Here is a 17,595-nt window from a genome sequence, read left to right on the forward strand (position 1 = left end):
TAACTGTTTTGCCTGCAGTGACATATAAATAAATAAAAGGAATAAGACAGACCAAGATGGAATCAAAGTCCTACTGCTAGTCATTGCTGAGAACACACACTTAAGTGCTGCAGCCAAGAGGTCGGAGTTGAATTTTGAATACTTTCAAGTTTTTTTTTTCTTTTACAATCATTTAATCAATGTTAACAACAATTAAAACGCAAATGAACTAACTGTAATAAAAACAGAAATGATTAAGATTCTTTCTAACAGGAACAGCTACAAAAATGTACTTGTCTGACTTAATGTGAAAAATAATGCAAGAAAATTATATATGCTTAGGCCTTTATAGTAAAACATAGTACTAAGGTGTTGTACCGTGTTAGCCATTATGAATGTAGAGAAAAGCCAAGCAAAATGACACCTTTTATTGGCTAACTAGAAAGATTACAATATGCAAGCTTTTGAGGCAACTCAGGCCCCTTCTTCACAAGATTACATCTTGCCTGAAGAAGGGGCCTGAGTTGCCTCGAAAGCTTGCATATTGTAATCTTTCTAGTTAGCCAATAAAAGGTGTCATTTTGCTTGGCTTTTCTCTACATAGTAAAACATAGTAAGATTATTTTGGCCTGAAAAAAAAAAAAGGAAAAAAGGGGATTGAAAATTAATAAATTAACAAGGTCTTCAGTCAGCGCATATTATATATATATATATATATATATATATATATATATATATATATATTAATAATAATATCTCTACAACAACTAACTCAGCAATGACATCTATTTTAAATGTAACCGTATTCATTGTACCCATGCAGTTTTTTGCATCTATTAAGGCTACTGTTATTAAATCCAAACATTTGATTGTCCTGAACAGAACCTGTATGCAGAATAAAATGCAAAAATTATTAAAGAAATACATTTATGAAAAGTAACATTCAGTATTGGGGTTTACTTCTTAAAACAATACAAATCCTCCTTAATAAATACTTAAAATAAATTTAAGTATTTATTTTAAAACCTCCAGCAAAAAAATTAAAACAAAAATGTTTACATCAATGTGTATTTTATTCCTCCAACAAAAAACAAAATCGGATTTAAATGCAGGCAGACTTTTTTGCATCAGTATGAAATCTGAATTCCCTTCACATATATGGAGGGCCAATATCCCAATAATCTGGCTTTTGTGTGTTTCTGACAACCCTTGTCGACATGTAATTGAGGGATGATTTTGCTGCACATAATAGAAATCTAGTATGTTCGATTTTGCTGAAAATACTCCGAACTGTACTAAGAGAAGAGCTGACACAAATACTTACAGCGGTGATAAGCTGAAGACTACACTATAGTAAGAGGTAAACACTAAAATTTTCAAAGTTAGAAGAAGCTATTGTGGTGTGTTTCTTCCCCAAACCAAAAAGCTAAAATGACACCTCAAATAAAAGGCACCTGAATTGTCAGTACCATGTCTCAATTAAAGCAGAAGGTATCCTTACCTTCTCCAATTTCGTGTACCTAAAGCAGCTACTCTTAGAAAATGAAAGAAATAACATTGAACATTTATCCAACTTGTTTTTGTTCAGTACCTCATAGAAACACAAAGAACAATTAAATTAATGTAGTCATCAGACTACCATATTAACACATATCACTACTGTATGCTCAGAAAAATCATATGTCTCCTCTATTTAAGTCATTATTTTAAACACTTCGGATTTATTTAAAATACTAAAGTATGGTTATTGTAATATTACTCTTGCATTTATAAAATAGAAGGGGCAACAAATGTGAGAAAAATATATGATAACTCTGTACATAAAAGTACCTTGATTTAACTGGTGGTGAAGGAATAAATTTGTTCTCTTCTGTTTTCAGTACAAATTGTTGGACACAAAGACTGTCTGTCTAGTCTTTGAATAATTTTAATATCCACTGTAAAGGTTTAAAATGAAAATGAAATATATCCTACTAATGTTGGTAAGAGGATGTACAAGTGCACAATGCGTAAGGTAGTAACAAATTATGTAAAAATAAGAAAACAGCAGACATACACGCGCACACACAAAATTATTTGAACACTGTGTTTAGCGGGCTGTTGCTCATAAACCCTTTAGTAATGCTGGCATTTGACAATGGCAATATGCATCAAAACAATAACTCAGTACTCTGCTGTAGCTTTTTAGACAATATGCTCTAAATCCTCAGTGAAGTGTCATACCACTGGGCAAAGCAGTCATGTGCATAACTTTAGCTGTAAAGTCATGTATGTATGCGTATCAGGTTTTGCCTTATAAACTTCAATAAAGAAAACAAAAAAGTCTCTACCTTCTGACACTCCTACCAAAATGGTGACATTTTAAACAGCTTTGTAAACGGGCTTAAAATAAGTTATTTATAAAGTGCTCTATAAATACTAGTTATGTCTTTACAATATTACAGATATGAAATTAGATTTCAAAATTACAGAAAATGTTATAAAAAGACACAAATAAGGATAGTTGGCATTTACACTACTTAAAAAAACATTCTTTATATTTTGTAGATTTTACAAAATGAATGGTTCACCTACTAAAGTAGAAATGTGACTGTTAATCTTCCTTTTGTTGCTCAGATTAATGACAATCCTCTTTAAACTCAACACGTTAACTGATGCTGCACTTTGAAGTAAAGAAACAGAAAAAGCACACACAGATAACACAAATGTAACACTATAATACTGCTTGACATTAGTGTTGACTTAACATGCTCAGATTTTGAAACAGGATAAAGTAGCCTTCAACTATGTGTTTTCTGCTACTTTACACTAAAAACATGTTCTTTACTTTTAACCAAAATAAACTTTAATATAACTTAGCACGACTTCTCAAAAGATTTGTTTTATCAAAAAATACATCAGCTTCATATATTTACAACTTAAAGTAAATTTTTAATGTCTGAAGTGAACTGAGCAGTTGAAAGGGCACCTCTATACAGAAAGGGATTCTACTTACAATAGAATTTAAATGCTAAAGTATATATTTTAAGTACTGTACCATCTATGTTTTATATGGCTCTGTCAAAAAAATATACTCACACATCACCTACAAACAATTAAAACCACGATAAACATCAACAGATAAGCCATCTATGATATTTGTCCTCTGTACCATGTCTGAATTTAATACAATTTATTTACATACCTCAGTTATGAGGTCTGGACAAACATTAATAAAATATCATTTGCTTTGCCCAAGAGACAGTAAATAGTTGTTCTGATACTCTATATACCCGACATTGCAGTGTAAAGTAAGGAGAGTGACACTTTTGTTTAAAGCCTTGCAACAAAATAAATTCTACAACCATTTATACAGTAAGCAACAAAATATACAATAGAAAATAATACACAAGCACCAGTCAGTAATTTGCTATTATTAATGGACTGCTGCTTTGTTTCTCTTTATTTTCAATCCTTTAACTCTCCTCTGGTAGTGCCAGATAGTTACATTTTATCTGCTTTTTTCTTTTACATCTTTTGCACTTGTTAAGAGGAAATGTGGCAACCTAGGTGATCTTTTGCTTTGAATTTGGTGCTTCTGGTCTGCAGTCTTTCCTTTCTGAGATATTGCGCTTGACTTTTGCATTGGCTGGTGAAGACTCCTGGTTGAGTGAAGGACTTGAATGGGATTTCTTAAGCCCACTGCCGTCACTTTCCTTGCTGGGCAGCAGCTCTTTTACTCCTTCTTTCAGAAGTTTCACGTATGTTTCATATCTGTTTTCCTATCAGAAAGGAAATTTACCTATAATTAGTCATGAGATTAGTAGATGGAAAATATTTTAAAACTGTACATATTTTTGTATTAAACAGTATGCTTAACATGTACATTGTAAGGAATATGAATGTTCCACTTCTTAAACATTTTAATTGTACAAAAGTACTAAAAAAAAAGGAAACTAATGGGGCAAAACATTATGACCACTGCCATATGAAGTGACTGATGTACTGACCATCTCATAACAATGATGCATGTCAAGCTCAGTGATATATCACAATAAAAGCTGTCATTAGATACTCTTAGTTGACGGGCTGAATGCAGAAGATATGAGTAGATTTAAAGACCCGAGTAACTTTGAAAGGTTTAAATTGTTACGGCCAAACAACTGTGTCACTGCATTTCCAAACTGACAAGACTTGTAGGGTACTTGCGGTCAGCCACAGTGTATAACCACCCACAGTGGTCCAAGGAGGAAAAAAAAAAAAAACCCACAAACTGCCAAAAGGGTGTTGTGTGGCCATGACTCATTGATGCGAGAGGTTAATGAAGGCTACCCTGCCTGGCATGAACCAACAGAAGAGCTGCTGTGCATGAATCGCAGATAGATTGGTTACAGGAGTAATGTGTCATGACACAGTAAATCAAACACTGTCCCACAGGCCAGTCAGAATGCATATTGCTAACACATAGAAATGATTTGAGGAACATGGTGCGGAGTTCAAGGTGTTGCCCTGGTCTCCAAACTCCCAAGATCTCAATCCGATTAAGTACCTGTGGGAAGGTTGAAATAAGTCGGATTCACTGTGGCTCCACCTCTCAGCTTGCACAAGTTAGTGCCAGATACCACTTTTGTAGAGCAGGAGCGGTTTTAGCAGCACTCAGAGAAGAAACAGCACAAAAGTTAGGTGGTCATAATATGCTGGTTCACTGGTAATCAGTATACTTGGGATGATACACTAATATAGTGAGATATGATTAAACCACTCTAGGGTCACATCATCACGAATAAAAAAAAGTGTTGCAGAAAATAAGTGTGATTATCAAGTTGAATTACAAGTCAGGGAGATTTCACATATGAAATGTCTTATGCATGAAATAAAATTTAGAATGTACAGTATATAAGGATTAAATCCATTTTGGGCACCCTTCTCTTAAGCTATGAAACTTATGCATGGGGGAAGTATGCACACATGAAACTGCATTTTGAGAAATATTATTTTTAACATGTTTATCTTATTCACAATCTTAGTAGAGTACTGACAATGTCATCAATAATTAAAATGTTTTAGTAAGCTGTTAACTACTTCTGTAATAATTAATTAGAATAAAATTTAAGGCAAATTTTGTGCAATTTGTACTAGGAGATATATAAAAATCATTCAAAAATGAATTGGTCCTACAAGTAATTTAATATTTCCTACCTCAAACTCCAAATAGTGCTCTTTGAGTCTGTATTCATCAATCTCCTTCGCTTTCACCTTCTTATCAGGTGGATAGGATCGGTGTTCAGCCAGCTCAGTGGAAATATGCTTTAGTTTGGCCTCATGAGATTTTAGCTGTTCCTCCTGTCAATGAAAGGTAAAAGTCTTGGTTATTTTTACACCAGAAAAATTATGGCAATATGAACAAAACTATTTATAAGTATTAATGCATGGGACGGCTAGGGAGGCCAGTTAGCTTGGTGCTGCAGAATTATCAATTATCCTCCTACTCTGGTTATGTTGGTTAGACATGCAAGAATGAATTTCACTGTATAAAATGCAATAGAAAATACTACCATACTACCATGACCATGCATTTGTTTAGTTTGCATTTGTGTTAGCATAATTTGATTTTCCTAGACTTACTGAATTCTCTGTTAATGTTTACTAATCTTGTATGCTTGGTGCAACGCAATGTTGCTTTATAACAATTGTAAATCAGTATAGGTTCTCCGAACCTTTATTCATTGATGAGTGCTATCTACATAAGAATAAATCAAATTGAAATTCTTCTTCCTTGAAGAAGGAACTACATGAAAAGCCTATGCTAATAGTATGGATGGAATCTACTGTGGTTTGCGAAGTCATATATTTTGAGGATGGTCACATAAATAGCACATATAGAAAGTTTAAAGTAGTGTGGATTAATTGGAATACACGCTATGTTGTAGGCTCTACTGTACCAAACCATACCTGTCTCCACCCAACAGAATGGATGGATAATACCGGTCCTAAAATGCTGCACAACAAAGGATAGTGGTTCCAACCAGTTTTTTTTTTTTTTTTTAACAAGACACTAGCACTTGCGATGAATTTCATGTTACAGTGGAACCTCGGTTTGCGGGCATAATTTGTTCCGGAAACGTACTCGTAGTCCAAAGCACCCGTATATCAAAGTGAATTTCCCCTTAAGAAATAATGGAAACTCAGATGATTTGTTCCACAACCCAAAGCTATTCATATAAAAATGATTAATACAAAATATAAAGTAAAAATACATAAAACAAATTAACCTGCACTTTACCTTTGAAAAGAATAATGGCTGGTGTGAGTGAGTTTCTACACTCTTGTGGGATTGCACCCAACGGGACGACACGCAGAAGAGCATCCCAAAGCAGTCGCAGTCTCCCAGCGCTGTAGCAGTTCGCCGTAAAAGCGAATCCGAAAAGACTGCGGACATGCTATAAGCGCCTGCCGTCGATGGGTGATACAAGGAACAAGGAACATTACAAATGCGCAGGGCCCTGCCTGACTGCTGTGTCTGTTTATAGGAGAGCGGCAGATCCCGCTACAATAAATAACCGCGCTGTTGCGGTTTCAAGCTGAATAAAGCTGGTGTTGTTAAAATACTGAGACTCAGCTTTGTGTTTTAGGGTGCAAGACAGGGACTCGCACGTCACAGCACACATGCGCGCAAGCGAGTACACACACATACACGAGCGCGTGTGTGTACACACACATACGCGCGTGCGCGCACACACACACAGTCACAATGCTAATGCTGTAGTAAACAGTATACGCTCGTACGGATGTTGAGTGAGGCACGCCGACTCAGACGGAGAATAGGAGACGATTGCCCACAATCCCGCAGCGAGAGACAGAGAGAACCATCAGCTCAGTTGTGATCACATGACGCTCAGCAGACAAAGCGTATACATACTACTCGTACTGCAAGACCTCGCTCATTTATCAAGTCAAAATTTATTAAAAATTTTTGCTCGTTTTGCAAAACACTCGTAAACCAAGTTACTCGCAAACCGAGGTTCCACTGTATTTGCTTTTTCTTCAATAAAACATATTCATAATGAAAAATACTCACAGATTCACATGCTGCTGAGTATCACTGACAATTGCCTAGGATGCCACAACAAGAATATTATTCCAAAATTTAGGCCATGATATTATTATTACTGCATTATTTTTATTATATTTACAAAGTATTAAGTATTAACATGAAATTCTGCAAAATATACAGCTGCCTTTTTATTTGGCTCTTATTTAAAGCCTAAAGGCACAAATCTGTCAATCCGGCATGCCTAAAAACAACAGAGGTTCACTCAATACATCTCATTTAAATCCATCCATCCATCCATTTCCCAACCCGCTGAATCCGAACACAGGGTCACGGGGGTCTGCTGGAGCCAATCCCAGCCAACACAGGGCACAAGGCAGGAAACAATCCTGGGCAGGGTGCCAACCCACCGCAGGACACACACAAACACACCCACACACCAAGGCCAATTTAGAATCGCCAATCCACCTAACCTGCATGTCTTTGGACTGTGGGAGGAAACCGGAGCGCCCGGAGGAAACCCACGTGGACACGGGGAGAACATGCAAACTCCACGCAGGGAGGACCCGGGAAGCGAACCCGGGTCCCCAGGTCTCCCAACTGCGAGGCAGCAGCGCTACCCACTGCACCACCGTGCCGCCCCTCATTTAAATCTCTTTTTGTAATTGAGTCACTACACAATATGGCTGTCAACCAATAAATGACGTAAGAGTAATACATATTACTTAATTACACAGAAATGCGTTTTTGAAATTATTTTTTTTAAATTATTACAAAAGCAAAATGTGTTGAATGCTATCCAGTTGTCAAAAACAAGTTCCACATTTTGCATCTTAAGCACAGTAGTCTTCTTCTGTGTACACATTGACTTGTAACAACTTAAATGAAGGTATGTTTGGCCAATTAGGAATATAACAAACATACACTATATGTTCAAAAGAATATGGGTGCCTTCCAAATCAAGAAGTTAAGGTGTTTCAGCCACACTTAGTGTAAGACAGGTGCATAAAATCAAGCACATAGCCATGTAATCTCCACTGACAAACATGGGCAGTAGAATGGGTTATACTGAAGAGCTTAGTGACTTTAAATGTGGCACTGTCATAGGATGCCACATTTGTGACAAGTCAGTATGTGAAATTTATACTCTGCTAGATCTGCCCCTGATGTGAGTGCTAATTTTGTGAAGTGGGAATGTCTAGGAGCTACAACAGCTCAGCCATGTTTGTAACAGATCACACAAACTCAAAGAGTGGGGACACAGAGTGCTGAAGCACATGGCGTGTGAAAATTGCCTATCCTCTGTTGCATCACTCACAAAAGAGTTCCAACTGCCTCTGGAGGCAACTTCAGCAGAAGAACTGTGTCAGGAGCTCGATTAAACCAGTTTCTATGGCATGCACCAATAAAATGCATTGCTTTTACATTCCCACAGCAAACCTTGGGACTGCTACATAGACTCTGATATCAGTACCTGGGAAACCATGCAAAGAAAAAAAAATTCTATTAGTATATTGATGACATATTGAGAAAAACATTACACTCCTCTGGTACTAAGTAAATTTGTTATTATTGGCTGCTTTTTATTAATTTAATATTAATTTGCTACTGGTTCACAGTGAAATGCAAGCTGAAACATAGCAAAGAATGTGGGTTACTTATCCTGCTAAACAAATTAATATTGCTGGTTTCTGAGGTTTAGGATGTGACAGTGAACAAGTAACTCAGAGTCATTAAATAAAACGCCTTTCTGATTATTCTTTTTAGTTTAACACTGTTTTTTAATTTGATGGTATTATTATTATAAATTGAAATACAATGGAAGCAGCAAATCTATCTTTGAAAAACTATCCGGCTTTTTTAGGCAGGTTCTGTAGGTTTCTGTGCACTTATGGTACAAATTATAGTATGGAACTCTTCTCCACGTTTCATTGAGTGTACAAAAACTATAATGACATGCTATTTTTTTCAAAAGACTGTTACACACCAAGTAAATACAATTGCCGGATGCAGAGCCAACAATTAAAAAAAAGTTTTAGTTAGTCTAAATGTTAAATTGATTCATTAATTATTATGTGATTGCAAGTCAGCAGCAGGATTACAAGAAGCTGCCCTATTTCATGCTTAGTTTTCAGCAAGAAATCTCTCCAGCAAAATTCTAGTGAATTTGTTTAGAAGTATAATATGGAATTACTTTGTAAACTGCACAATGTGAAATAAACATTAAAAAATTATTGCATGCATAAAAATCTTGGCAAAAGTAGTCATGCAGAGAATGACACGTTCTAACAACTTAACAAATAAAGAGATAAATGTTTTAAAACTTTATTATCCTGTTTTCCAGTACTTCCCATTATAGTATTAAGTATATGGATTTTATAATACAGTAAAACCTCAATTATCTGTCACTCGATTAACTGTAAAAAAAAAAAAATTGAGCACGCCACTGTCTACCTACTACTACTGCCACACGATACATTGCAAGCTATGCACATTGGAAAAGCTCTTCCTTTTGCTAGCGCATAGTGTTTTTACCCAGCACCATATATCACACAGCATTTTGAAATCACATACCTTCAGCTTTAATGGCATTTTGTAGTTTTTCTCTTTTGTTACAATTAAACTACCATATATTGATATGGCCAATAAATATATGCATATGGTGTTGGAATTGTCACAAAAAATTGAAATTATTAAACGTTTACGAAACAGCAAAAGCACTTCAAGTATTGTTTCAATTTACGGAGTAGGAAGAACATGGGTGAACGATATAAAGCGTGATGCTGACAAAATTGAAAAACATGTCAAAATGGTAACCACTGACAGTAATGTTATTCTGTATTAATATTAAAGTTCTTCTGCATTGTAATGTTCTTTTTATATTATGTTTTGTTAATATATTGTGACGTGCAGGCAGCTTCTGATATGCTGTGCGGGAGCAGAAAGGGCGGAATGTTGTGTAAGTGATAGGACTGAGTGAAGGGCTTACCGTATGTTCTGTGATAGACGAACATGCCACTTAGGAGATGAGTGACATGAGAAGGGTTTTGAGTACGGAGAAAAAATAAACAGGACTGTTTGCAGTATAGAGAAAAAAGGAACATGAGTGTCAGGAAATAAACAGGTTGGTAAAGCTTTCTTTTATTGTTTTGGAGATATGCTCAGCAACCCAGATAGTGGAGTATAAGACAGGGCACCATTTGTTACGGAACAAAGACTCCAAGTAAAACATACAAAACTCCAGTACCTCGGAGTTGTATTTGCTTATTATGCTGGTCATTACATTATTATATAAATTAATTAATTTTGTTAATACTATATTTTGTTAATATAGTTTTTGTTTGTAAATAAATACAACTATTCTCTAAACTAATCTATTGTATATAATGTGATTTCAGTTTTTTTTTTTTTTTTTAATAAATTTGCAAAAACCTCAAGTAAACTTTTTTCACGTTGTCATTATGTGGTGTTGTGTGTAGAATTCTGAGGAAAAAATGAATTTAATCCATTTTGGAATAAGTCTTTAACATAACAAAATGTGGAAAAAGTGATGCGCTGTGAATACTTTCCAGATGCACTGTACCTAAGCAAAGAGATAGAATTCGCAAGTTATGTGGCCTTTCCGATATATAGGAAAAAGTTCAATTGAGCTTTTGTAATTTTAAGTTTTGTGTTGTTTGTTACTGTCATTCTTCTACATATTTATATACATATATCTCTCTAGATACTTGCATATATCCATCTTCTATTATCCTTATGTTATGAAAACATCTGCTCAATAGTTTAAAATTAGAAATCAAACAATTCAGACGCGATTAAAGTGTACATTGCACACTTTGATTTAAGGGTAGTTGCATACATTTCAGTCTCACTATGTAGAAATAAAAAACACTTATTTTACACGGTCTCCAAATTATTACGGAAAAGAGAGGATAGTTTGTGGAATATGCATTTTGCAGTCTTGGATAAGAAGAGAGACAGAACAGAAATTCTCAATGGCAGATGGGTTGAGAGATGGTTTCTTAACGTTAGGGATAACAAGACATTTCTTGAAATCAATGGGGAAGATACCAGAGGTCAGTGAGCTATTAAGATGAGAATAAATGTAGGGCTTCAAGGAGGGACTGATGGAATGAAGAACATGTGAAGGAATAGGTTCCAGTGCACAAGTGGTGGGTCTGTGGTTATAGAGTAGGTCAGAAATATCTGAATCATTCAAAGGAAAGTTGAAGAAGAAAAAAAAAAAAAGAGAAGAAGGACACAGAGGTTGGTCATAGGAAGGTTTAGGAGACTTAAACTGTTCTTGTATGTTTCTTACTTACTGCCCTTTTTGCCCTCTGGCGTGTAGGCCAGCAGCAAAGTTCATCTACAGCAGTCTGTCTTTGGCCATAGTCTCCAGTGTGTCCCAAGTATAGTTCATAGCCTTCATCTTGTCAGCCACTATTCGTCGCCAGTTTGTTCTTGGTCTACCACATTTCGTATGTCCTTCAGGGGTCCAGTAGAGTCCTGTTTTAATGAATGTATCAGCATCTCTCCTCATCACATGTCCCAACCACTTCCAGTGCCTCTTTATTATGGTATTACCCATGCCATCTTGTTGACATCGGAGTGAGAAGGAGGTTGCAATTGGAGATCTTTCTGGTCCAGAAAAAGCCCAATATCTTCCAAAGGCTTATGGTGTCAAACGTTGACAGCTTGGTTGGGTCATTTGTTGTCATGTGCCTACATTCTGACCCTTCCAGCAGTGTAGATAGGACATGACTTTTAATACAGTTTTAATTTGGTGTGTATGGTATACCTGGATGACTTCCACACATTTTCCATGATTCTGAAGGCATTCTTTGCTTTTCCTATTCTGTTCTTGGTGTCCCCACACATCTCACCATCCTGGCATATGACACTGCCTAGGTAAGTAAGCAGCATATACTTTAATTAGTGCAGGGGATTCCACGTTCAATGATCTCTCTTTTCTTTTGGCTCACTCTCAGTTCCACCTGACCTCCAAAGAGGCAAACACATTCAGTTTTTTTCCTGCATGTGTTGGTGTTTGTAGGACAGCAAGGCAAGATCATCTGCAAAGTCAAAGTCTTCCATGGCCAGGCTGAAAAGCATGGCAAACATCACACAGCCCTGACTTACTCCTTTCTTAACATCAAAGGATAGGTTTACATTGCCTACTGTACAGGTAAAAAATACATACAAAACTCCTGATGATATGTATGATCTTGATGGGAATTTCACAGAATCTCAAAATCTGCCATAGGCTTTCTCCGTTGCATGCTGTCAAAGGCTTTTTCAAAGTCCACAAAGTTTATGTATTAATGCTTTTCCCGCTCTGTATATTGCTTTATGATGTTGTACATGGTAAAAATATGGCCACTGCAGCCTCTGTACTTTCTGAAACCAGCTTGTTCTTTACATAGGCAGTTGTCAACAGTTACTCCAATCCAGTGAATGGTGATCTTGGTTAGAATCTTACTAGGTATGCCAAACGTCTGACACCATGCCAATTGTTGCAATCAGTCAGTGCACCTTTCTTGAGAATCTTAATTATTCCTTTTGTCCATTCTTTTGGTATCTGCCCCTTCTCCCAAATTTCAGTGAACAGTGGTTGCAAGATTTTCACTGCCATGCCTGGTTTGGCTTTGAATAATTCAGCATTCAGTTTGTCATTTCCTGGAGTTTTACCATTCTTGAGTAGTTTAATGGTGGCTACAATCTTGTTCCTTTTTGTTTGCTACTGACTTTGAAATGCAGAAGGAAGCAAAATCATTAGGAGAGATGGATGATGGGTTTAGAGCAGCAGGAGGACTTAAGAGAGATTTGAAGATGATTTATTTCAGAAGATACAATCAAGTTTTGAAAGAAAGACTTCTTTGCAAATAGTAAAGAAGAAGGGAAGGAAGACAGAAAAGACCTATATATATTCTTCATCAGTATTTCCAGTAACCACATAATGGAGGTTGGTGAATTGCCTCCAAAGTAACCAGTTGATTAAAGACAGAGGTAGGCTAATAAAATGTGTTTGACCAGTTTTTGGGGCTTTTTTTGGGATCAGTACATGTTGGAGGTACTATAAATGTCTTATTCTATGACAACACAAATTATTTTCCATAACCACTGTGTTTTCACAACAATCCAAAAGATGCTGTACTAGAGTCTTTCATGTCCCTTTTTATGCATGCCATATGCAGGGGCAAAAGAGCACAGAAGAAAGAAACAAAAAAATACAAATTATAATATATCGACATTAAAATGCAGACAAAACAAGAAGTGGACAAATTTTCAAATACATAATTAAGCGTATCAATTGTAAACCCATCACTAATTACTTTATTTTCTGCTTTGCAATCTTGACAGTTATACTGTATCATTCAAGTTTATCAAGCTATATGGGCAAATAAAGAGGTGTCTCCAATATGCTGGGTCACTGTGTATTATTTTTTTCTAACTAGTCATGCATTCCCTTATCTTATTTGAAAGAATAAATGAACCTAGTGATTGTTTTGAAAATTATATGCAGCATTATTTAACTTCAAATACTAATGTTTAAAGTATCATGTTTCCTGTATATAAAATAAATTGCACAGTCCATTATCATGTCGCAACACCCTTATTACAATATAAGAACTGCATCAATAATTCTGCCTTCATAAATTCACTGCATCTGTTTAATTTGAATTTCAAAATCACAAAGGATTCAATGAAGATACTGTGAGGTAGGCTGATCGCACAAACATTTAACAAAATGAGATTCCACATCATGCTTATCAATGTCTACTGAGATGTGTGGATGAAAATTCTTGCTCATTTCATAACCAATTTAGAGAAGAGTGTATTAAATATAGAGGATAATCTTAATTATAACATGTAATCAAAACCAGTCTGTCAATTTTTTTCTGCTTTCATTATCTTTAGTTTTACTACATTTGCTTAATCATTTTATAATTAAAACCTGTACACTCAACCCACACTTAATCAAGTGATGTTCATGCAGAAATAGGTAATTTTCTCAACAAGTAGTAGAGGATAACTGAGCATAAATATTCATACATATGTGCACTATACTGACTTACTTGCATCCAGAAAGAATGTCACCATGCCAAATTATTCCAGATTTTGAATTTTAAGAAGCTGCTTTTACATCATAAGTCTATTATAGGCCTAACATGGTGTGCACACATATGTGACGTGTATGTTTGTCCATTTGTTGAAAGTTTATTGTAGAGTCTGCACATATATTAACAAATTATACCATCTTTTCTTTCTCGAAGTAATCAATGTGTGTGAAGAATTTTTAACTAGCAACACAGATTTAGGGTTCTAATTACTTCCTATAGTTTGCCATTCTAATGTAATTCCAGCAAAATCCAGGAATCTGTTAGCTATTAGCTTGATGCACTAAATAACCACCTCTCATTTGTGGAATTTTTTATGTTCTATTATAGTTTAAATTCTGTGACTATTAAAATAATTGAAAATGAGTGTGGAAAGGCTGAAGTTACTGCAGACCTCAATAGCGCTTTTGTCATTTTGATATTACAGGACCTGCTGTTTTAAGTAAATCCTATAATTGTTTCTTCATTGCGTATTTGATTTCTAGACTAAATTTTTTGCTCTGAAATATGAAGGAAAACTGCACCTAATTATTTAATGACAATTGATAGAAGCCACTTTAGAAAACTACATTCAAACTCTCAAAACAGAAAAGAGAGTAGAATTAACTTCTTCAGTGCCAGGTTAAATTAAGAAATGGACAAATTACCAATAAGCAGGAAGGATGGAAAAGTCCATCTAGCACGTTTGAGCATGGGAAAGTTGCAATTATAAATAAAATATATCATCAATATCAGCATCACTTGCTGATCAACCATTAAATCTGTCCTTTGGAATTTTTTATTCTTGTTCAGGATTGTTGCATGGACTGTGTTAGATGAAAGCTTTTACAATGGTTTGGTTTTCTCCTAGATGAAACTTGTGCTAAACTAACGTAAAAGTTATGTTTGGTGAGGCAACAAATTCCAATACAGGGTAAAAGCATGAAAAACATCACTGTATTAACAGTTCCATTCCTAATTTTAGTTATTTTTCTATGGTTTGTTGTTATGCACACCTCTCTTTCTCAGTATATATACAAAAAAAAAACAGGAATAAAAAATAAAAATACACAAACTTACAAACACATAATTAAAGGAAACCAATTTAATCTGGTTACAAACAATTACTGTAAGTAAAATCACATCAAGACATGACTCATAGTCACTTCTATTTCTCCTCCTCCAACTTAGGTATGTGTTTTCATTCTATGCAGATTTACAACCTGGGTAACAAGTGGTTGTATGGGTAAGAAGTGGATGTAGAAAGTAAATTCTTGACATCCTTCAGGTTCTAAAGAATGCATTACCCTTTATTTATCATGGCTTCTTTTGACATGTGGAAAAACTGTTCAAATTAGGGCCCACCGTAAGTCAAGAGTGCTCATCCAATGACAAAAAATCTTAAGACTGAGTAATGTGTCACTCTCAAAATATTAACCATTTTATTTGACTGCTAAAAACACATTAGAAACCTCTGTAGAACAAGCAAACATAAAAATGCATAAAATATACACATTGAAGTGACCTGTTAACAGGAAAAGTAAACTCATCCATAACTGAAGTCATGGAGAATGTTCCTCTGTTTCACTCACCAATGCTTTTCAATTGGAGATTTATAGATTTCAAAAACTTGTGCAGCACACTCCATTCGAGATAATCTCAATGAAAATTGATCTTTCCTTTACAGATTTCCATGAGGAATAAGTGTGGAAAATTTCTATAATTTGAAGTCCTCTGAGAGACGAGTTTTTAAATGCAAACAGACAAACAGACTGCAGTAGAGGCTTTTTGCATTGTATGTAAATGCAAATAAAAAGCTTAACTGATGCACTTTGGCCTATGTTTATTATAATCAAGACATAAAGTTTGTTGGTATTTAAAGCCTTTTAATAAAGACATTCTTCTTTATTGGATATTCGTTTATCTAATTTTTATACAACATATTTGGTATCTGGACTGGTTTTATGCCAAAAGATACACTTCATCTGATGAAAATCAAGCCGTGCAAGTCTGCCTGCATAAACAAGCCTACTGCCATTGTCATCCACATGCTTTGAGCTGCCTGCTACCAGTCTTGGCCCATTGTTTGCTTACCATTACATGCTTATGCTGCTGCATTTATCACTATCTCTGTATTCCTGAAAAGGCCTTTGAAAAAGTCAAAGTGAAAGCAGTTAAAAAGATAGCGTAATTTCTTCTTTTTGGTACACAAATTTCATCAGTACATTTTGCTATGAGACAACCCCATCACGATAGTTGTCCAGGGAGGTGAGCCATCTGCACGAGAGCAGTAAAGACCCAGTTTTTTCTCTTATATCCCAAATACAGGCAAATATGCGGAATCACTGATCACATTAACAGATTTTTAATTAGGTAATTGATGAATGAACTGTTTAATTTCATGAAGACATGAAGGCTGATGGTTATATAGGGGCTCAAGAGTGTTTTGGTGATTGGGAAAATTGACAGGGCTGGCAATGCTGTTATTTTTCCCAATTAAAATAATAGTGAATAGTTTTTTAATACAGTAGATCCCGCGAAGTTGCGGTTCAGGGTTCGCGGCCTCAGTCATTCATGGATTTTTCCTTAGAACCTATTGTGGTAACCGGCTGGGGTTCATGCCCGGTCGGGATGCCCAGGAGGACCGGAGGAGGGCTTGTGCCTCCTCCAGAACACGAGGGGGCGTCCTCCCTGGTTGCTGTGGGGGCCACGGGTACAGAGCTTGGAATCTCTACCCTGTAGGGGCCCGTGGTTACCGCCAGGGGGTGCCCCGATGCCTTGGGAGCCCTGGACCTCAGCACTTCCGCCACACCTGGAAGTGCTGGGGGGAAGAGGACTGGGGACACCCGGAGGACTTCCGGATACACCGCCAGAGCTTCCACCACACAGGGGTGTGGCTACTGAAGCTCCTCAGGATGCACCTGGAGTCCATCCAGGGTGTATAAAAGGAGCCGCCTCCCTCCAGTCATGGGCAAGAGTCGGGTGGAAGAGGACGAAGCTTGTTGAAGAGGAGCGGAAGCGGACCAGAGACTTGGAGAAGGCATTGCGTTTTGGCCAGGACTTAAGGGGTGATTGGTGCTGCGGTACTGGGTATTGTGCACTAAGATGAATGTAAATAATGTAAATAAACGTTTGTGTGGCGAAACCATCGTGTCAACCTGTCTGTGTCCGGGCTGTTCCCCACACTAATAATTGTTAGCGGAAACCGCAAATATCCTCCGCAATTTTTATGGCTTTTTCGTGGCAATACTGTACTGTAGAGAGAACAGGAAGCAACTGTAGAGGAAAACACGGCTTGGGATGGTGAAAGTAGCCAATAGAATTTGAAACTGCAACTCCCAGCAGTGGCTCTGATTGGTCTTCTGCTAAGGGTGCTGGGGCTGTTGGGGTCAAAGGATGTCAGCACGGCTTTTAGAAAGGGGGCCAGTGACCAAAAGCAAAAAAAAAAAGTTTTTGTAATTTGTGTTTCAAGTTCCTCTATCTCTACTT

At 36.4% G+C, this 17,595-nt stretch overlaps 1 protein-coding gene across 9 annotated transcripts in view; it reads right to left on the reverse strand.

Annotated features, from left to right (window-relative positions):
- Window positions 1-1,033: 1,033 nt before the first annotated feature.
- psd3l (pleckstrin and Sec7 domain containing 3, like) overlaps window positions 1,034-17,595 on the reverse strand; it is a 649,947-nt gene continuing 633,385 nt past the window's right edge. For all 9 annotated transcript variants that reach the window (XM_051929574.1, XM_051929571.1, XM_051929573.1 and 6 more), the window contains 2 exons: window positions 5,158-5,301; window positions 1,034-3,740 (listed from right to left, as the gene is read on the reverse strand). In XM_051929574.1, coding sequence (XP_051785534.1) covers window positions 3,525-3,740; window positions 5,158-5,301 — 360 coding nt within the window. In that variant the 3' untranslated portion in view covers window positions 1,034-3,524. The remainder of the gene's footprint in view (window positions 3,741-5,157; window positions 5,302-17,595) is intronic.

The sequence above is a fragment of the Erpetoichthys calabaricus genome, chromosome 7 (genome assembly GCF_900747795.2).
Source record: "Erpetoichthys calabaricus chromosome 7, fErpCal1.3, whole genome shotgun sequence".
Lineage (NCBI taxonomy): Eukaryota > Metazoa > Chordata > Cladistia > Polypteriformes > Polypteridae > Erpetoichthys > Erpetoichthys calabaricus.